Genomic DNA, 23600 nt, shown 5'->3' with positions numbered 1-23600 from the left:
TTGAATTATGCAGCACAGGGGAAAAGCAGTCAGTACTGTTAAAATTGTAATCAAGTACTTTATATGTGCTTTAGTATGTTAGTTGAAACATCAAAAAATGAAAGTGTACTTCTTTAAAGCACGACAAAAGGGTTATTAAAATATAAGAATTTATACTGTAATGTAAAGTAAACATTTAATTTGACTTTATTTAAAAATGCAATTTTTGTGTACTTCAGTGTATTAATAAACAGTCTTGAAGTACACTTAAGTGGCCGTTTATCACTGATCTATATAAATGACTGGATTGCTCATGAAGTTTTAAAAAGTGAAGCCGCTGCTGCAATACTGGTATTCCCTAGTATTCCCTCACATTCTTGAATTAATAGGAAATCTGATTTGAATAAGAAAACATTACGTGTCAGCGTTTTTATATATGAACATTCTTATCTCTGTACATTCTTACAATGCAAACGTCCCAAACACTTAAATGGTTATTTGATAAAAGTTGGGAATTTCCCCTGCCTACGGACGAGACACCTCAGCATTTTTATTACAAATAATAGCCTACAATGATTTATGAATACAGATTTATGCTTTGTAAGGCATTTGAGCTGACCTGTGGCTTTTTAACGTTTCCAAGATCTCCAAGAGTCTGAACAGGATGATGGTCAACGAAAAGCCATCATGAAATAATATACATGCTTCACAACTTATTCAGATAAATGACACTGACTGCGTATGGATTTAAAGACATGAAGCTTTATTTCTAAGCATCAATTTCTGCTTATAATCCCAGAGATATATGTTCATGCTAAATATTTCCTACATAAATGCGTGCAGAAATCTTATCCTGCCCGAAAAAATCATAAACATTACAGATAATGCTCAAAGTAACTATTAACGTACATAGATATACACCGATCAGGCATAACATTATGAGCACCTTCCTAATATTGTGTTGATCCCCCTTTTGCTGCCAAAACAGCCCTGACCCGTCGAGGCATGGACTCCTCTAGACCCCTGAAGGTGTGCTGTGGTATCTGACACCAAGATGTTAGCAGCAGATCCTTTAAGTCCTGTAAGTTGTGAGGTGGAGCCTCCATGGATCGGACTTGTTTGGTCAGCACATCCCACAGATGCTCGATTGGATTGAGATCTGGGGAATTTGGAGGCCAAGTCAACACCTCAAACTCATTGTTGTTCTCCTCAAACCATTCCTGAACCATTTTTGCTTTGTGGCAGGAGCATTATCCTGCTGAAAGAGGCCACAGCCATTGTTGGCCTGCAACAATGCTTAGGTAGGCGACGCACACGCTCCCGGCCATCCATGTGATGTAAAAGAAAACGTGATTCATCAGATCAGGCCACCTTCTTCCATTGCTCCGTGGTCCAGTTCTGATGCTCACATGTCCACTGTTGGCTCTTTCGGCGGTGGACAGGGGTCAGCATGGGCACCCTGACTGATCTGCAGCTCCATACACAACAAACTGATGCTCTGTGTATTCTGACACCTTTCTATCAGAACCAGCATTAACTTCTTGAGCAATTTCAGCTACAGAAGCTCATCTGTTGGATCGGACCACACGGGCCAGCCTTCACATGCATCAATGATCCTCGGCCGCCCATGACCCTGTCTCCGGTTCACCACTGTTCCTTCCTTGGAGCACTTTTGATAGATACTGACCACTGCAGACCGGGAACACCCCACAAGAGCTGCAGTTTTGGAGATGCTCTGATACAGTCGTCTAGCCATCACAATTTGGCCCTTGTCAAACTCACTCAAATCCTTACGCTTGCCCATTTTTCCTGCTTCTAACACATCAACTTTGAGGACAAAATGTTCACTTGCTGCATAATATATCCACCCACTAACAGGTGCCGTGATGAAGAGATGATCAGTGTCATTCACTTCACCGGTCAGTGCTCATAATGTTATCCCTGATCGGTGTATCTTAAAAACTATTAATGTGCAACTGATACACTGCAAATTGGGTGATTTTAGGTCAATGTGTGGCTGTAAGTCATTGATGCCCTCTGCTGGTAGGGAATAGTAAGATGGCCACTCGAACCGGTGGCTTCACTTTAGAACACAATTAGCAGTCCGGTACATAAATTACATAGATCAGTGCCTATTATTGAATTGATACTATATTATCTGTAAGGGTTTTTTTTTTAAATATACTTCTAAGGTTTGAAGTGGACTACAAGTGCACATTCAGTACACTTCTTTTTCACAGTAACATCAGTCTCTGCATCTAATGTCAATTACAGGTGAATAATGTGTGTTTGGAGGACGTGATGCATGAGGACGCGGTGGGGGCGCTGAAGAACACAGCAGAGGTCGTCTACCTCCGAGTGGCAAAGCCAAATAACCTGTACCTTACCAACAACTACAACCCACCAGACCTCACAAGCAGTGAGTACACAGCACACAGAAATGCTGACAATTTCACAGATATAACACTGCATACACAGCAAAATAAGCCTTTGTGCTTGAGGGTATCTCATTTATTCTCAAGCAAGATTCAATGGCAAACATTAGTAAATCCAGCTTTAACTCACTCCTTGGTGATTTTTGCGTGTGTTCACCCTTCAGCGTACTCTCCGCATATGGACACGGACCTTGGACATCCAAACTTCTTGGCCTCGGATTACCCACAAGCCCTCACTCCCACCTCACCGAGCCGCTTTTCTCCTGTGCTGCATGGCTTGTTGGGAGATGACGACTTACCCAGGTAATGCTGTCTGGCAAACTGCAAGCTAATGATTCAGCAGTTCTTACACATTACAGTATATTGGAAGGATTTAGAATGGAGTTTTATGCATCACCTTGGGTGGGTGGGTAAATAAATAAAATAACTGGCAGCAGAGATTAAAAATCAACTCAGTTTCCAGCTATGATGCAAACAGCAGCAGAAATTGCATTGCCAAATTGTATTGAGGACTTCTTGTGTGTCTTTTGAATCTATGTAGTTTAAAAATGTAAAGGCTAAGCTGGATGCTACATTGTTAAACTAGTAGTTGATGACCAGTGAGTGACATGGATGGATAGCTTTAATCCCAAAGGGATCATTGTATTATTCACTTAACATATTCATCCTGAAGCACAAGGCCCTTCACGACCAAAAGTAAATCCTTCAAATGAGATCCAGTGCTGCCTGAATATATTTGAATCTGACTACATATCACCCAGAATTTATTTATTTTTTATTTTTATTTACAGCTAGGCCTGACTTTTACATAGAAAATGGACAACAGATGCCTAAGTAAATGATTTATGGGTTTCAGTAACATTCCTAAATAATGTGTTCAGAAAATTATTTTTCTAGTGTGTTACCGAAGCACTGCATTTCCAGTTTGCTCACAATTCATATCATTTTAATTGTGTGGTCAGCAGTCGGTCTGCTCATCTGCAGCCACAGATGGAGCACCTGTCACTCACAAAATTATATACCGAACCAATATTTTAGTCAATTTGATAAAGCTTTAAACTAACAATAAGAGCTCTGTCTGACGCACTATACCTTATTTAAATCCATTCTGCAGAATTCCACAGCTTTTCTTCATAATTAGAGCAGGAAAAGTATATTGTATCTAATTTCATTCCTTGACAATCTCGCCTGAGACTTTTTCACTGCCAGACTAAAGGACTAAAGAATCATGGAATAACTTTCTAGCAGCTTCCTGTAAAAGTAATTATAGCTGGGTGATATAACCAAAATCTTATGCCACAAAATGAGTAATAAAACATTTCATAATAAAGTAATCCGATCTGAAATTTTGTCATTATACCAAAACGTAAGTAATTCAAGCCAAAACCATATAGGTTTTATATTTCTCAAAACCACAAAATATCTGCAAACTAAATTCAACAACTTTTAAACTCACCTTTTCACCAACTGAATATTCTATATTCAGTTTTGTTTTCTTCATTGCTCTCAGTAGTGAATATTTTCAGTCAGTCTTACTCAGATGTCAAAGTGGCACAGATGTATCTGCATAATTTTTCTCAAAATAATATATTAAATAGAGCTAAATCTCAACTTGTTAATAATTTATATTATCAACATATACTGTCATATCACCCAGCCATAAAACTGCTCAGTGTAAAATATAAGACATTAAAGTGCCCCTATTAAACTATTTTAAAGGTAGCTAATTTTATTTTGGAGGTCTCCTACGATAAGTTTACATGCATCCGAGGTCAAAATCCCTTTAATTTTCTCATAATATACAATGAAGCATCACCTCTATTCTCACACTGTGCACTAGCTAGACGCGACGTGATGCCGCGATGCAATAAAAGGTCTCTTATCCATGTTAATCAGAGTTTTTGTCCTAATCAGCCATGACAGCGACACGCGATGATTCTATTTTAGAAACGGTTTCTAATTTTCTGCTAAGGTCTGCTGGACCAAAGGACTAAAGAATCATGTAACAACTTTCAAGCAGCTCCCTGATGAAGATAATTATAGCTGGGTGATATGACCAAAATCTTATACCACAAAATGAGTCATTTTTCTAATGATAGATTTCATAATACAGTAATCCGATTTGAAATTTTGTCATTATACCAAAACATTAGTAATTGAACGTTAGCACCAAAACGTTAAATGAAACCAAGAACCTTATAGATTTTATCTTTATAGGCTAATATTTTATATTATAGGCTTGAACAACATCACAAAGTATGGCAATGATAGTCTCAGGTAATGTTTATGTTGTTTATTTAATGTTAAAAGCATCTAATGTGAGTTTGAATAGCATTGTGTGTGTCTTTTATAGCGGTACTGAAAGCAACAATGGACCTCAGATCTTCAAAATAAATGAAAGGAAACAAGAACGCTCAAACTGTCAACTCATTGTGAACAGACAAGCGTATTCTATGACAAAAATTGTTTCAGTAACTCAGTATGTATTTTTTATAAACGTTAAAATGGTGTGATATTTATGAATTTGGATTATGTACTTATCCATTTCGTTGCGAGTGACTGGAGCTTGCCGAGAGAGAATGCAAACTCGCTCTTCTGATTGGCTGTGATTTTTGATTGACTTTATTACATCTCAAAGTGGCTTCACGTCTGGTGTGAACAGACAAATTGTTTGTCGCTGGAATCTTATCGCATCGCATCTAGTTCGGACGTGATGTTACTGTGTCTGAATCGGCTCAATCAAGGATTCGGTCTCTATAAAACCCGCCTTTCTGAGAACCTGCTCTGTTCTGATTGGCCCAGTCTGTTGTGATTGGTCCACTGTTTACAGGGTGTGACAGAAACCATACAGCCATTACTATATCTGAATTTCAGCTCCAGATCTTCCTCACACTTGATACACAGTGATATGAACAGTAACGATGGCGCCCGTTTTACTGTATCAATCATTTGGAAGTGCATCGAAGTGGATTTGCTTTAGCAACACAGAAAACAGCGTCTTCTTAACATGTTGACAACACAAACCAAACTCTTCCAGTCTCAGCTACAGCTACAGTGTTTGAGGGGCAAAGTAGACAGTCAATGAAGACATTAGGCGGGCATTATGCACATTTGTTACAAACCTACGTAGGTTCATGCAGACAGTAAGACTTGAATTACTGACTACTAGTTTCAAGCAGTTCAGAATAAGTTTATATATACATATATCATATCTGGCTGACAGAACTGTGCGTCTGTTTCAGGATAAATCATATGTGAAGTAAAGTGTATTTTTACTGGCAACGATTATTACTGTTATCCTGGAATTCCTTTGTAATAAATCTTCTGTTATTTCCTTTCTCTGTGTTCTGTGTCTTAGGGACCCGAGACGTGTTGTGATCCATAGAGGATCGACGGGTTTGGGGTTTAATATTGTTGGAGGGGAGGATGGTGAGGGAATATTCATCTCTTTCATCCTGGCAGGAGGCCCCGCAGACCTGAGCGGAGAACTGCGCAAGGGAGATCAGATCTTAAGTGTGAGAACATGCAAACACATACACACATACTTATGTATCAACAAAATAATCTCTATTTGAAATGATTTTCACACCATGCTTTTGCATTTTGGGGATTCCAACAGCAGCTGCAGTCAAATCTCATGTCTTGAATCTAGAATTACAGAACGGAATATAAAGTGATGTGCCTGACAACTTCAGTTAAAGCTTGCAATGATGGTAATCAATATAAACATATTGATCTACCATCATGGCTAGCATTAACTGTAGTATGTATGATTAACTATAAGTACATTCTGTATTTTTTAATGGAGACTGCATTCAATTAGTCCTGACGAGCATCTTTGCCCATTTATTATAGATATAAACCTGCCAGTCGAAGATGAAGTGCATAGTGTAAGACACAAGTGCTCTTTGCTACAAAAAATGAAGGAAAAATATAAAGAAAAATCCATATTGTACATTTTTATTCAATTGCTTAGTATGCTGATATGTGGCATAATATCAATATGCTATTTAAGTGACTGGAGTAATGGCAGCTGAAAATTCAGCGTTGTCACCACAGAAATAAATGACATTTTAAAATATATTCAAATTCAAAACAGTTATTTTAAATGGTAATAATGTTTCACAATATTGCAGTTTTTACAATATTTTTGATTAAAAATGCGGCCTTGCTGAGAATAAGAGACTTCTTTCAAAAACATTTGAAAACTTTTCAACCGTAGTGTGCACTTGATGAAATGTGGTTTAGCAGTAATGTGTTAAGGCTGTAGTGATGTGATATGTGTAATTATAATGAAATGATGTGTTTCTCAGGTGAATGGCGTGGATCTCCGGGTAGCTACTCATGAACAAGCAGCAGCTGCCTTGAAAAATGCTGGACAGACTGTAACCATCATCGCCCAGTACAGACCAGAAGGTCAGAACACACACACACACACACACGATGGGTTTCCATGTTTTATGGGGACAGTCCATAGACATAAAGGGTTTTTTATACGGTAAAACTGTGCCATAGCTCTAAACCTACCATTAACAGAAAACATTGTGCATTTTTAAATTAAAAAAAAAAAACATAAATTTAAATGATTTATAAGCCGTTTTCCTCATAGGGACCAAAAAAGGTGCCCACACGGTCAAAAATTTATGGTATTGCCATCGTTGTGGGGATTTTTTGTCGGTTTAGCAGGACTACACACACACACACACACACACACACACACTGACAATGCTACACACTAGGTCCAAAATTAGCACTCAGTAAATACAGGTTAAAATGTTAATGAACAGTTGACAGTTAAAGGCACAATATGTAATTTTCGCCTCTAGAAGTCGCTTATTCAAAACAAAGGCATAGCTTGATGACGCCTTGATTTCGCAGAATCATGGGAGGTGTTATCTTCACGTCTAAAGCCGGTGGAAAAGAATCGGGACGGGACTCAGGCAGAAATCATATTCATGGATGAGATTATTAACGTTACTGTAGTATGAAGCAGAGCAGGGCTGAGAGCTGTAGAAGCGGAACGAAACGCTGGAGTGATTGCTAATGAGAGACGAGTGCGACACACATCTCGAGAGCACCAGAGCTTTTACTATGCTGCAGACGAGATGGTCAAGCGTATGTGGGGTAAAGCAGCGTTGTTTATCATATTAGACACATATGTGTGTTGAAAGTTGTTCTAATGCTACTCTGCGTTCGCTCGGCGGCTGCTGTGAGACACTTGTTGCACACTGCAGTAAGCTAGATCAACATTAGGCATGGTAAAACATGGTACTCGAGGTAAATCAAGAAAAACAAGAATACTTACTGTGTTGAGCTATATAACATGATTAGTTTCTTCTGTCACTGATTGTATCCAAACAGTTGCTCGCCTGTCTAATAAAACACATCATATATTAAAGCGTCTTTGGTGTTTCCATGGTTTCTACAAAATAAAAACGGAAATCGAGGGTAACGCGGGTATGATGTCATTGATAGGCTCCATGTCCTGATTAAAATTGCTTATTTCGAAATATATAACATTGTTCTAGTGGTTTTTGGATATTTTAATCCAAAAATCTTACATATTGTGCCTTTATTCGTTTAGGAACTGGAAAATTATATATGTGTGCTTGTGCTATATATCTTTAAAATAATTGGCACTTGTTTAGATATTTTGTTATATAATGCAGATACATTTATAAATTTTTATTTGTGGCTTAAGTCTCCAAATATTTTTTGGGGCCACTGTATACACTACAGTCAGTGGCAGCACGAGGGCGGGGCATGATGGGATTATAGCCCTGTCAGAAATTTGCAAACACCAGCAATAATGAATGATTTAATGTGCTTATATGAATAAACAATGGTCTTGAGGGGGGAGGAGTCAATTAGGCCATGCTCAGGTACGGCGTGCATTAGCAAATAGCGATCATATTAAGCTCCTCATCAACAGCGATCATAATGGAGCGCTATTAAATATGAAGCAAAAGTCCACAGACTTCAGACACATCTCAGAAGATAACAACAACAGATTTATTGTCCTCTTGCAACCTGCTATTGGTGAGTAGCTACTTTGGTGGCTTCAAATAATATAGATTTTAATATAAATTCTTGCAGTTGGTTTGCCTTGGCCTAGTGCTGATGAAAAAGAGAAAAGGTTTTCGATGTAAACAGAGGTTTTTGACCATTGCTCCTCATCTGCTTTTTCAGTTTCTCGCAGCGTGTTTTAAATCGCTGCATCATTAAAAGTTCAACCTTAAAAAACATGTTTTGACACCATGCACTCTTTTCCGTTTTATTTTCATTTTTAATAGCACAAACACGTTCATTCTTTTAGCTCATCTCAGTTTTAAAGCCCTCATTATCTGTTCCAGCCAGTAGGTGGGACTGTATAGACATAATAAATACATAGATGCCTATATGTCTATGGGACTGTCAGTCGGCAGGTTTCAATAAACCGTTATTGATTCAAAGAGCTGATAAAGTAATAATAAAGATGTTCAACAAAATTGATAACGCATGCTTAATAATGTGACCTTGTAATTGTATAGTTTTAAGTTAAAAGGAAAATTAAATAAAATGCAGAAGATTGAATTTTGATACACTTAAAAATAAAATTCTTAGCACCCCCTCTGAACTGTTAAGCACCCACCCCCCCACCATTGTATAACAGTTGTGTTTGTTTGTGCAGAGTACAGTCGATTTGAAGCTAAGATTCATGACCTCAGAGAGCAGTTGATGAACAGCAGTATGGGCTCTGGTACAACTACATTACGAAGTAACCCCAAACGAGGATTTTATATCAGGTAAACATACAACACACATACCACAACTTCAAATTGTATGCACACTAATGTAGGAGTCACATATATAAATCTGTCTACAAATCCATTACCCTCCCCTTCTCTGCATCATTTCCTGTTCTCTTTCCACTATACTATTGTTCAGAACAGAATACTGTCATGCTCCTGTCATACTAAAATGTATTACACTTTTTTATTTTTACATTATTTATTTATATTAAATGCAGTTATCCTTTTTCACCCCCATTCAGTAGGACTTTATTACATATTTATATGTAATTTCATAATTAATTCTATTGTCTTTGAAATACAGTTAAAGATACTGCTGAATGCACTGATACACATTTATGGTAAACTTAAATATACTTTAATGTCATTTCTGTTGAAACTCGTATGTCAAACATTTAAATATTTTTGTAATTGCACATTTACAATTGCAATTTAGTGCATTTAAAATATATTAACTTTAAATGTAATATTGATAAATAAAAATGTAAAATTGACACTAAAGTTGAAATGATAAACAAGTACTTTACATGTGCTTTAGTATGTTAATCAGCACATCAAAATAAGTGTACTTCTTTAAAGCACAACAACAGATTATAAAACATTATGATTTAAAATGTACTTTAAAGTGAATCTTTCAATTTGACATTATTACAAGGTTCTTTTTTTTTTTAAAGTGTACTTAAATGTGTTAAGAAAGTCATTGAAGTGTACTCTCTTTAAGTATACTTTCAAGATTTGAATAACACTACAAATGCACATTCAATATAATTAAGTGCACTTGTTTTTCACAAGGGTGGAATTACCAGATGACCTACTACATTTGCTAAAATGCTCAGTATACAAGCTGAGCACACTGTGTAATTGTATCCCATAATCCACTGCACTCAACTTCACCTTCCATCTCCTGTGTATATAGACTGCGATTTTAATATTTAAGTGTTCATTTTTAAGTATTTGAGTTGCAATGTAAAGGGATCACATTTGAGCAGTGTAACATTCTATAGTTTCAAATGTTTATCGCTGCGTGCTGTTTAACGTACTATGCGGAAAGAAATCAGAAGGCTAGTGTTCCATTCTGAACATAGCCGAAGAATAAAAATGAAAAAAGCCTTTGTTGCTTAATTTCAACCCATTTCCATGCTTTTCCTTTGATGTTGTTCTTTTTCAGTCCTTGTCTCTAACTGTCCTCCTTTATCCTCTCTTTTTCCCATGACTTATGCTCTCTCTCTCTCTCTCTCGTTTGGCAGGGCTCTGTTTGACTATGATAAGACAGCAGACTGTGGTTTCCTGAGTCAGGCCGTGGGCTTTAAGTTTGGAGATGTGCTGCATGTTTTGGACTGTGGAGATGAGGAGTGGTGGCAGGCCTGCAGAGTCAGCCCACAGGGGGATGAGGAGGAGGTCGGCTTCATCCCCAGCAAGAGGAGGTGTGTGTGTGTTTGTGTCGCTGCTTTCTCTTGTGTTATCTCCTCTGTTGTCCTTGAACAAAATAATATACAAACAGCTTAAAGGGTCTTTTTAGCTTTTCACTCTTTCATTCTAACACACTTTTACAAGGATGTGCTCTAGAAGCATCTATCTGTGCTTAACCCAAGCCCAAACATCTCTCTGTAGTCATTTAAAAAGAAAGGTCAACAACATGTGAAATGTAAAAAAACAATCATTGTCATTCCTCCCTTAGATGATAAAAGTGAAAATTACACTGCAATTTAAAAGTTTGGAGTTAGTAAGATTTTTGAAAAAAGTCTCTTAATTTATTCCAGTGATCAAAGCTGAATTTTCAGCATCATTACTTCAGTCTTCAGTGTCACATGATCCTTCAGAAATCATTCTGATATGCTGATTTGCTGCACAAGAAACATCTCTTATTATTAATGTTGAAAACAGTTGTGCTGCTTAATTTTTTTCTGTGGAAACCATGACTTTTTTCAGGATCAGAAAAGAACAGCATTTAAATGAAATAGACATCTTTGTAACCAGGACCAGTTTTACCTCATATTGTGACCAGGGCTGTCAAAATTAACACGTCAACGCATGTGATTCATTTTTTCAGTTTAACGCATTAAAAATATTTAACACAATCAACACAGCGTCCATTTTTCCCGTCATCCTTTAGCTAGCGTTACATTATATGATCACGCTACCATTCATTCAAGTGCTATTAAACCATTCAAGCGCGATAAGACTCAAAAAAAAGAACTTAAATCTGTACTGTTGCGCTGTCTGTGAATCTGTGACAGACTCATGTGTGCAGAAAGCGGTTTCAGACAGCGCGCCGGCCACATTGAGATCTCTTTCACTCTTGAACGAACCAAAACTCACAAAAGTATGCCAAAATGCCCACTTTGTCGAGTATCCTTGGCTTAAATGAGTTAAATTAAGTCTTAAATGACTCTAAAGAGTCAGATCTGCATCATGTGCATCAGATCTTAAAGTGACAGCAGCCTAATAAACCTGCTGCTGTCACTAATGATAATCAAAGGGCAAAAGACAAAGAGAAAATAACTCACTGCTCTTGACTGAATAACTTTTGTAGCTTTAATAAGGATTAACTATATTTCATTTATAATTTATGCAGTGAAGACTGCAGTGTTTGATAACTTTATTCAATTTCTGTATATTTCCTACCTGTTGTTTCTACAGTAATTTGATGATTAAATGTACAATTTTTACAATAAAAAAATATATTTAAATCTTTAATATTAGGTGCGATTAATCACAATATACATTTTTTTTTTATTTATTTATTTTTGCAATAAGTAGTTTTCAATATTATATTGTTAAGCAATACCACACAAGCAAGAGTGTTGTTTTTTTCCCCATATATCATCTTTTTGGTCTCAATAAAGTTCTACAGATTGTGGTAGTCTGCTGCATTCTCAAAAATCTAGCTCTCCTACAAGTTAGGGAATTACGTTTTTTGGGGGATGTTTGCACGCATTTGTATAATTGCATGTGCATGTGGGAATAAACAACATCAACCTCAGTGTTTTTTCCCTGTTTTTATTTATCTTGTGTCATTCATTCAAGCAATCTCTCTTCCAGGGTTGAGAGAAAAGAGTGGTCGCGGTTGAAGTCAAAAGAAAGGGTAAGCTCCATGCTAAAACACAAACAGCTGTTTGCAGTTCATCCCATTCACCCATTTTTCTTTAAATTACTCCAAAAACATTTTGCTCTTCTCCTATGAGATTTGTTTTCCTTCTCTATAATCAGTTGTGATAGGTTTAGGCTAGTAGTGGTGTATGTTTGCAGCCCATGGGAGTCTATCAAGGAGTTGTTTTATGAAAGCATTGAAACTCCTGGGCATTGTGAGCTCGTGCTGCTTGTAGATACTGATCACTACACACATGCAGACTGCTGTTCTCTTCTGTATTCCCGGGAAGTTAATATTTCATATCTTTTTCCTCTCTTTCACTTTCAGAAAGACAGGTAGCTTTTCAGCGCTAATGCAAACACAATGAACGGCAAATGGTGTGCATTAAGCGTGAATGATGTTTTACCTGTGTATTTTAGAATGAAAAAAAAAAAGTTTTCCCACTTGCAATTATGGCATTGTGGTGGTATTCATATATAGAGCTCCTAAAATTACATTTGCAGACAAAAAAAGAGACTTGCACAGTGAAAACGTCTACATACTCATGTTACTGTTCCTGGTTTATGTCAATCTAGGTTTCCCAGACGCACACAAAAGCCTTTAGACTTACATTATTATTGCCTATTCACCTCTTTGGGTCAGGACAAATGCTGCAATAACTGGATTTTACATCTAAGTTAATGTTTGAAACAGTCTATTACAATTTGATAAGCATTGTACTATATATTTTCCCTTTGATAGGACCGAAGTCGAGACAGTACAGGTTCACAGGGTGAGTTACAACCCTCTTTTTGCTCATAGACTGCACAGTGCAGCCCTGAATACTGATAAAGAATTTCATGTTTTGTTGTTGAATGTATTGCAAACAGAAAATGACGTATGTATGTGTGTTTGTTCTCTTTCAGGAAGGGAAGAGCCCGTACGGAGTTACGAGACAGTCGCACAAGTGGAAGGTTGGATAACTCAACTGAGTCACCATATGTTCTCATTTATACGCTGGCTCTGATACAAACCCTAGTGAGATACCTTGCTTTCTACAGTCTACGCAGGCAGCATCCTATATGAAATAAAATCTTCATACTGTATGTGACTCAATTCAAACTCATATATAGACAGTAACCGCACAAATAGCCCTCCGCACATAAAGTGCACTGAACTGACACTTCGAGTTAATTTGAATAGTTTGACTATTGATGTGAATTCAGATATTTCTGGATGTAACTATTGTTATAGATACTTTTCAGCTGTGGTATAAAGTATTTGAGTAAACATAATCAGTTACTGTACTTAAATATCTTTTTTGGCTACTCTGTATTTTGAGTATCAGCAACTTTTAGTCTATGCTTGACTACATTTTTGATTAATTATATGTAATATTTACTCCAATACATTTGTAATGAGTAATGCAATTACTCATTACATTTTGCATGGCACCAAACTTTTTTTGCAGCAATTTCTGCTACAAAAGAAGCGATATCGCCATCTACAGGACAATGAAGGTACTATATCTTGTGCGTTTTGCCCTTACTCACAAAACTTGTCAACAAGTCTACTTTAGACATATGTGAGTGCATTAGCAGGTAGTTGTGAATCACAGGTGTTTCATATATGAGATGAGGACATGTGCTGCATTCACTACATATAGTTTTTGTTTACTGAAAGGTTGTTTTTTTTAAGAAAGTTGCTAGGCGAATCTCTCAAAAAAAAAAATTGTCCAAGTTAACCGAGACTTAGTTTTGAGTTTTGAATATCTGTAGGCATTTGAGATGAAGTTTTGTCGACCTTGATTTATTGCAATTTTGAGGTGTTCAGTTTTATTTCAATTTGAAAAAAATATATATTTCTTATTATTCACTGATGTTTTGATGAGGACTACTGCATCTTTGAGCCTACATTCTATACGAGTACAATACTTAAGTACTGCTAAAATCAGATACTCTAAAGGCCAAAGTATACTTCACTTTTTACGTGTACGCGATGGTCAGCGTACAGTGCGCATGATGTGAATTTCGTCTTTAGAAGAGTATGCACACCGCCGGATTTTTGTAACCACGCAGACTTTGAACATGCAGGTTGCACATGCGCATTAAATTTTTTGTTGTTGCAGTAATTAGTTTATCCACAAGGTGGCAACCCTGTGGGTGTCGATTCAGAAAAACTGCATAAACAGAACAGACCGGTGTCATGAGAAATGCCCCAGCCCCCCAAAGGAATCCTTTAGGACCCTGCCTGATCAGAAGTTGTTATCGTGATGTCTTGACAAATTATAACCTATTTCACTATTGTATGATGTTTATTATATTAAGTGGACAAACAACATGCTTGAAATACGAAACGAATGCCTATGTATTGCATAATAAAACAAACTGGAAACAGATATTGGAAGCAAAAAAAACATACCTAGTATAATGTAAGCTAAGCTAGTACATAAGCTAACTAAAAAACAGTAATTTTACAACCTATAGCTTCAGTTATATACTAGTATATAAACCATGTAATTTAAAAGACATTAATGGTAATTACAACGCATTTTAAACTATATAAATCATAATGCGATTACCCATTAAAAGTGGGATCACTCGGGGTCCTAAAGGAGACCCGATTCCTGGGGGGACTCGATTTCTCACCACACCGGAACGCATGCGAGCTACAGTGACAATGGAGGCCTATATAGATGAGAGATTGTGCGAATAAGTTAGAAAGTACCCTCATTTGTACAACACTAGCATGAAAGAATACAAAGAGATTTACATGGTTTGTAACTTGTGGCAAGAGATTGTGTTGAATGCCTGTGTACACGTATGAGTCAAGTGAAGTATAAGTCTTTTACTCAAGTCATAGGTATCTCAACAAGGTATCTCCACTTTTACTTAAGAATGGTTTTCTTTTCAGGTACTCTTTACACTTCTGCTTTTTAGTGCTGAATAATTTAAAATCAGCCTTATCATCAACGCAAACAGTGAGCTTGACATACATTTCTTTATCATCATCATCACAGTATGCCAAATTCTGTATAAAGCTTATTGTTGATGCATACTATCAGGGCCATCGGGAAGAAAGGGGTGATGATTTTAATAGAGGGAAATCCCCCTGAAAACTATACTTATTCATGGCTTGAAACAGATGGAAAATTGACAGGCATGTGCTGCAGTTCTGTGGATGTTTTTCCTTTAGAATTTGAGCAAAATTAAGCATTTTCTAAGCATCATTTTGCTGCCTACAGTTTTTGTGTGGGAAGCACACCTATGGCGCCTAAAAATGCTGTCTTTGTAGGCAGCTCACTAGGGTTGGGAACTGAGCCACTGAGTTTCTAGCTTATGTCATATTGTTCTTTCTCCTCACTTCCATTTGCTTTGTGTTCTAGTGTATGTATTCGTAGAGTCTCTCTCTCATCTCTCATCCTGTTTAGTGCACTACGCGAGGCCGATCATTATTCTGGGCCCGGTGAAGGACAGAGTGAATGATGACCTGCTGTCTGAGTTCCCAGACAAGTTTGGCTCTTGTGTCCCTCGTAAGTATTCCTCAACTCTGTTGTCATGCTCAGATGCATATCGCTCACAAAAGTGCCAAGCACTCTCAAAAATGTCGTTTTTGGCAATTTCCACAAGCACAGGGCGCAAAGGATCCAGACTTAAATACAGAGGTGACCGTGTGTTTGCATTTACCGGTCTCAAGTTCTGGAAAAGCCCCCGATTTATATTAGAAATGTCCCATCTACTTACTTTTTAAACATTTTCATGAAGTCTCTCTTTATTCGTGAGTGCATTTTTATGTTTGTTTTGCATATTATATATATATATATATATATATATATATAATTTTTTTTTTGTACAACACTTTGGTCAACTTTTTTAAATGTGCTATATAAACATTGTATTGTACTTTATTGTATTGATACATTTTTTCAGGATTCTTTGATGAATATAAAGTGTAAAAAAAAAAAAAAACTGATTATTTGAAATAGAAATCTTTTGTAACATTAAAAATGTCTTTGCTGTTACCTTTGATCACTTAAATGCATCTTAGCTGAATAAAAGTGTTAATCTCTTTATTTATCTTACCCCAAACTTTAGATTGATAGCATGCAGAGCTTGACATTAACTTTTTTGCTCACCAGCCACTTAGTGGTTTTGCTAGCCACTCAGCATTTTCATTGGACACAATATTGACATTGATAACATGGAGAAAAACTGCCATATAGATATATTTAATATTATCTCATAATTTGGCAGCAGGTATATTAGGCTGCTGTCACTTTAAGGCCTGATGCATGGATCCATTATACTGTTACACATGCGTTTTTATTTAAACATAACTGACTGTGTTTACGTGAATACTCACCAAGACCAGCATTTTTACATTATTTTATACTTAGTTTATTATTTCAGATGCCTTTTAAAAAAAACAACAATTGAAAAACGTATATATATATATTATAAATAAAATCCAACCTCCCAGAGTTGCTGGTCAGAGCGACTGTGTTACAGGTCACTGCTGAAATACACTTCATTTGGCGGGTTGGCAGGTGTTAAAGGATTAGTTCACTTTTAAATAAACTTTTCCTGATAACTTACTCGCCCCCATGTCATCCAAGATGTCCATGTCTTTCTTTCTTCAGTCGAAAAGAAATTAAAGTTTTTGATGAAAACATTCCAGGATTTTTCTCCATATAGTAGACTTCAATGGGCACCAAACTGTTGAAGGTCAAAATTAGTTTCATTGCAGCTTCAAATTGTTCTACACAATCTCAGATGAAAAATAAGGGTCTTATCTAGTGAAACCATTGCTCATTTTCTGAAAAAAATTGAAAATTATATAAGTTTTAACCTTAAATGCTCATCTTGAACTAGCTCTCTTCTTCTTCTCTATTTGAATTCCAGCAGTGTAGACACTGCTAAGCGTATTACTACCCTCCACAGGTCAAAGTTTGAACTCATTTTTATATGCAATATGCTAGTTCAATAGTATATAACAATTAGTTCAAACTTTGACCTGTGGAGGGCAGTAATACACTTAGAGGAATTCAAATAGAGGAGAAGAAGAAGAGAGCTAGTTCAAGATGAGCATTTAAGGTTAAAACTTCAATTTTTTTCAGAAAATGAGCGATGGTTTCACTAGATAAGACCCTTATTTTTCATTTGAGATTGTGTAGAACAATTTGAAGCTGCAGTGAAACTAATTTTGACCTTCAACAGTTTGGTGCCCATTGAAGTCTACTATATGGAGAAAAATCCTGGAATGTTTTCATCAAAAACTTAAATTTCTTTTCAACTGAAGAAAGAAAGACATGGACATCTTGGATGACATGGGGGTGAGTAAGTTATCAGGAAAAGTTTATTTAAAAGTGAACTAATCCTTTAATATCAAGCCCTGGTAGCGTGTCACAGCTTACGATAAGCAGTAAACAGCCATTTTCAACACACCTGTCACATGCTGCCATTAAGTGTAACTGATATCATAGTCATGAGATGATGTCATCGCTCTTTCTCAGATACGACACGACCCAAGCGGGAGTATGAGGTGGATGGGCGGGACTACCATTTTGTGTCGTCGCGGGAACAGATGGAGAAAGACATTCAGAACCATCGTTTCATTGAGGCGGGCCAGTACAACAGCCACCTGTACGGAACCAGCGTTCAGAGCGTCCGAGAGGTGGCGGAACAGGTTAGATCAGAGTTTTGGACAAAACAATGAACTCGTGTATCACTTTTGCACATCTTAATATGTGTGTCTATTTTTGTGTGTTTGTGAGCAGCAGGGAAAGCACTGTATTCTGGATGTGTCTGCTAATGCAGTTCGTAGGCTACAGGCTGCACAGCTCCACCCAATCGCCATCTTCGTACGACCCAAATCACTGGAGAACGTCCTGTACGTAACTGCTTGCTTCAAGTCAACATGAACTCAAAATTGTGCCTAGCTGTAAATTTAAACTGACAACTGATGGTGTCTCTGCTGTATTATCCAGAGAGATCAACACACGTTTAACTGAGGAACAAGCCAGGAAAGGTATGGACCGTGCTATTAAACTGGAGCAAGATTTCCTGGAGTGCTTCTCTGGTAAGACATTTTAATGCATCGCCCTCTAGTGTCCTGGAAGAAAACACATTTACTAATTACTAGGCCACACTGAATCTGCTTGCTTTTCACTGATTTGGGGTAAAATCTGGGAATTGGGAATGCTACAAGCTGAAGGCTTGATTGAATTAGCCAAAATATTTAATAAAGGAACTTGTGTAGAATTTTGAGAAGGATGGGTGTTATTAATTTGCCATTTATTTACACATGACACAGTTGGCCAGATTTACTAATAGCTTGTGTCAGCGCAAACTCTCTTTTGGTGTTAAAAACTACTGTCAGGATTTACTAATGACACACTGTGAGAAATTAGCAATAGCTGGGTTCCCATTACCCTTCAAACTGCGCAAATTGGAAACACATCAATTTTGCCAAAACTCCCATATATTGCAAAAATGTTTTTACACTCACATTAGGTGGTTTTTCAGGCAATTCGAAACAGGAATATTTAGCAAAACTGTAATGGAAACAGTTTTTACATATGCATTTGTAGGAGTTTCCCTATCAGACCGCTAAATTTATGGATGGAGAGTATTTAATCCATGCAACATGATTCACTAATGATGCTTTTCAAATAAGGATTGCATTAGTCTGTATACTGGTATATGTGCCATTTTTTACCACCCCAAATAAGCATGCATGTCTTAACCCAGAGTTTCTCAACTGGTGGGCGCGACCCAAAAGTGAGTTGGCAGACCGTTTTGAGTGGGTCGTGGAGTGTGTAGTCAGAGAAACAACCATAACAAAAAACATCATTCGGTAACACTTTAGAATAACTCACGCTATGAAGCATTAGTTAAGCATTAGTAAATAGTCAATTCATCATTTATAAAACATTAATAGACATTAGTAAGCCATTTATAAATACAGCTATAAATGCTTTGTTCTTGATTTATAAGCATATCTATAATGAGTTTAATAATTGTATTTTCATACTTTATTAATGATTAATTTATCATTTCTAAATTATGTATTTCATTATTCACAAACCAGTTATTTAGGAGTTGTCAGTGGTTCATAAGATCATTTAGGAAGTGTGACTAAATGATTAATACAATATTTAAATGTACATTTATGCATCTTATTATTTAGACATATAGTAATAGTTACTTAGTGTGTTAATAAATGCTTTATTAACATATTCCTAGTGTCAAAACTTCCACGGTACTAACTTTAAAACATTAGAGAACAGCAGTGCAGAAGATCACTGAACCTTTAAATCTCATTTATAAAAGCTTTACAGAGCATAAATAGTCCTCACTTTAGATGAGCTCACAAAAATAGTTAACTGACTACTTCTAAATGTTTTATAATTACCTGAATTAATCATGAATTGCAGTAGGAATGTGTGTTAATAAAACACACTAAGTAACTATTACTATGTGTCTAAATAATAAGATGTATAAATGAATGTTTAAATAGTTTATTAATCATTTACTTACACTTCCTAAATGAACCACTGACAACTCCCAAATAACTGGTTTGTAAATAATGTAATACTTAATTTAGAAATGATACATTGATTATTAATAAAGTATGAAAATACAATTATTAAACACATTATAGATATGCTTATAATTCAAGAATAAAGCAATTATAGCTGTATTTATAAACTACTTACAAATGTCTATTAATGCTTTATAAGTGATGAAATAACTATTAACTAATGCTTAACTAATGCTTCATAGTGTGCAGTTATTATAAAGTGTTACCCATCATTCTAAATGTTTTCTGGATGCAAAACTAAGTGAAAAGTGACTGAACAGACAGCTGCCTTCTAACGATCAGTTTCCTTACAAACTCAGAACGTCAGTGGAGAAAGACATATCATCATAATATACATCATACACCTGCCATATTGCTAAATCTCCACAATCTACACAAGGTAGTTTTGATGTCACAAACACCGCGGGTCTTTTTTATACTCAGCAATGGTGTTGACTGATGAATTTGCACATGATTTGTCTTAAAGCATATTAAAAACACCACACAGACACATAAACAACATTAAAAACCTTGATTTTCACCACAGGGGGATTTTAACCACAAACGTACGTGACAAAATGCCGTTTTCTCTCTGTATCGCAGCAATCGTGGAGGGCGACAGCTTCGAGGAAGTTTATCACAAGGTGAAAACTGTGATCGAGGAGCAGTCAGGGCCTTATATCTGGATTCCCACCAGGGAGCGTCTGTGAGAGTCCATCCAGAGCCAAACCACCTCGCCCAGTCACCATTCGGCCTGCCTGCCCTGGACTGTGGAGCTCCGACTCGAAGAGCTCGCGAGAATCAGACAGAGAGAGAGAGGGAGAGACGGGAAGAGTGAAAGAGAGGGAGAAGTCACAGAGACACCAGGAAACGATGGAGTGAAACCGCACAGGAGCTGCCCACACCGCATCTGCCTCTCTTTTCCTCCTTTTCCTAGCTTTGTAACTTCCTTTTTCTGCTTTTAACTTCCTTTCTCTGTCTTTCTCTCAGTCCTTCTCTGTTTCTTTCTGGCTTTCTCTCTGAATAACGTCCTCTCACACAGGACTGGTGAGCTGTTTTTACTCTCTCACGAACTGGGATGCTACAAAGAAATTTTGTATATTGTCAGATTCCCTCTCGCTCTCTCCGAACTAGACAGGAAGTGGAGAGAGAGATGAGCGACCGCCTTGGCTTTTACTGGAACGAGACTTTCAAGAGCTATTCCTGATTACAGGAGCTCGTTTTACAATACTAAAGGTGAATTGAACTGAATTATGAAAGTATATTTATCGGTATCAATAATGCGCTGAAATCTTCAATATCAAAGATATTACGACTACTCAGAGACTGACGTTCACCCACAGTTATCAGCATCAAGGGCGTTTAATTCCTTTTACAAATTTGAAGTGCTTGATGTGTGCTTCCTGAAATGCAGGAAGTTCTGAGCGGGCAAAACAAAAGGTTTGCCTCAGTCCTTCGAATGTTCCCCTTAAATAGTTTGCAGCTAGTTCATCACATTGAATGGATAAGAAGAAAGGGTTGGAAGGAAAAAGGGAAAGACGCAGAGCGTGACTCTCATTCTGCACATGCTTGATATTCCGGAGTCTGTTTTCTTTGATTTTCTTGCGCTTACATGTAAACATGCACATTTAGACACACGCCAACATGGATTTTGTAACATTTGCCTTCTTCTATCTGGATCTTCTTGCAATAGCCTGATTGATGTTTTCCTTTGAGCTGGAATTCATTTGCTCGGTTGGATTATTTCCCTGAGCTCCGCGGCTCTCAAACACAAAGACTCCAGGCTGCTCTTTAATGTGCAATATCGGGCTCTTCCTTAATCTCCTCATAATGTAACGAATTTTAGCCATGCTTGGATCTTGAAGTCATCGGTAAATTATCAAACCGCTTCGAGCCTAATACTTTCATCATTTTCACATGCCCGTTGGATTTCGGTTCGGTTTAGATCACACTTGTGCTGAAAGGCTATGTTCACACCGCAACAGCTTTCTGCTCAAATCCATTTTGTTTGTGCGAGGTTGACCTTTTAAATCTGGAACATATCAGTCGCCGGTCACCGCTGCTGAAGCCTGAGGACGACCCTGACGTTTTTATGTATTATTTAGATTATGAAAATATAATATCATTTTTGTTTATAGAGCCAGTGGCTGTCCTCTGTTTTTTTCACAGCAGAAGTAAATCAAGCATTTTATGATGAATGCCAAGTTAAAATGTTGTAAACTATCCTGATTATACACACCAGGAGGTCAAGGTTTGGCCGGTAAACGTGGTCCATGCTGGTAGGTGCTGTAATTACACTACTTTCTGGGCATCCTTCTCCTTTAAAAGCCATTCTTAGGGCCAGATTTACTAACAGATTTCACCAGCGCAAACCCTCTTTTGGCATTAAAAAACTACTCTTAGGATTTTACTAAAGACACACTGTGAGAAATTAGCACTGAAAGGGTGTGGACACAGTTATTTTTGCGTCTGACCTTATTGCATATGCATTTGTAGGAGTTTCCCTTTCAGATGCAAAATTTATGGACAGAGAGTATTTAAATTAATCACACAAGTTGATTTACTAAGGTTTGCGCTAGTCAATTTACTGGTGTTTGCACCATTATTTACTGATTAAAAAAAGCATGTCTTAAACCAGATAGATTGAGTTGGTCATTATGGAAACGATCCGACTGCGTCTGTGTTCTTTCATTTGCATGTCATCAGTAGATCATGGCCAGAACTTTCCACTTTTTTGGAATTGCACTCTCATGCAAATTTGCCATGTTTAGTGAATCTGGCCCTAAATTAGTAGCTTATTTTGATGAAATAGAACTTAAATCTCAAAGATTTTATCATATTACAGTTGATGTTTTGCCAGCACCCCTTTTTTTGGAGAACGATTTTCTCGTATGCCGACATCACTCAACATAGTCGTTAGCTTTGAGACTTCATGTACTGTCATCAGAAAACCAACACAATCTCATGGCAATTCATAGATATTTTATGTTTTGGTGAATTGATGGTTAATTCGTATGATCCCATTTTCATACAATCTGCCTACACCCCACTGACGGTGAGGTTCAGGGGTCGAGCTTTACCACCCCTATAAAAAAAAATAAATAAATAACATTTTCATACAAATTAAAAATAAATAAAAGATAATATCTCACAGTTGTGAGTTTACATCTCCCACTTCTGACTTTTTCCCTCAGATTTGCATGATATAAAGTCGCAATTGCGAGTTATAAATTCAGACTCTTTTTTAAAAAAATAAAAATAATTGCGGGAAAGTCAGAACTGTGAATATATACTGTAAATATAATGTCGCAATTCTGACTTTTTCTCGCAATTCTGACACTGTTTCTTGCAATTGTGAAATATAAAAAGTAGGAATTGCGAGAAAAAGTGCGAATTGCGAGTTTATATCTCACAATTCTGACTTTTTCTCGCAATTCTGACTTTGTTTCTTGCAGTTGTAAGATATAAACTTGCAATTGCGAGTTATAAAGTCCAATTCTGAGGAAAAAAAGACTGAATAAAAAAGGTAATTGTGAATTTTTATCTCACAATCCGGACTTTTTCGCGCAATTGCGACTTTACATGTCGCACTTTTGACTGACTTGAATTTTTGTGATATAAAGTCGCAATTGTGAGTTATAAAAGCAGAACTGATAGATATAAACTTAAGACAATTATGACTTTTTTCACTCAATTGCTATTCTGAAATTTTCCTCGCAATTCTGACTTTTTTACGCAATTGTC

General features: G+C 36.9%; 1 protein-coding gene across 4 annotated transcripts in view; it reads left to right on the top strand.

Annotated features, from left to right (window-relative positions):
• The window catches only part of LOC137033933 (disks large homolog 4), a 174455-nt gene extending 151426 nt beyond the window's left edge, over positions 1-23029 (top strand). For all 4 annotated transcript variants that reach the window (XM_067406425.1, XM_067406423.1, XM_067406424.1 and 1 more), the window contains 14 exons: positions 2254-2398; positions 2579-2717; positions 5773-5929; positions 6728-6830; positions 9085-9199; positions 10453-10629; positions 12248-12290; positions 13038-13068; positions 13202-13249; positions 15706-15807; positions 17788-17960; positions 18052-18164; positions 18262-18353; positions 20460-23029. In XM_067406425.1, the coding sequence (XP_067262526.1) occupies positions 2254-2398; positions 2579-2717; positions 5773-5929; positions 6728-6830; positions 9085-9199; positions 10453-10629; positions 12248-12290; positions 13038-13068; positions 13202-13249; positions 15706-15807; positions 17788-17960; positions 18052-18164; positions 18262-18353; positions 20460-20566 (1545 nt within the window). In that variant the 3' untranslated portion in view covers positions 20567-23029. The remainder of the gene's footprint in view (positions 1-2253; positions 2399-2578; positions 2718-5772; positions 5930-6727; positions 6831-9084; positions 9200-10452; positions 10630-12247; positions 12291-13037; positions 13069-13201; positions 13250-15705; positions 15808-17787; positions 17961-18051; positions 18165-18261; positions 18354-20459) is intronic.
• The last annotated feature ends 571 nt before the right edge of the window (positions 23030-23600 follow it).

This window comes from Chanodichthys erythropterus, chromosome 13 (genome assembly GCF_024489055.1).
Source record: "Chanodichthys erythropterus isolate Z2021 chromosome 13, ASM2448905v1, whole genome shotgun sequence".
Classification (NCBI taxonomy): domain Eukaryota; kingdom Metazoa; phylum Chordata; class Actinopteri; order Cypriniformes; family Xenocyprididae; genus Chanodichthys; species Chanodichthys erythropterus.
This window is presented reverse-complemented; position numbering and strand designations above follow the sequence as displayed.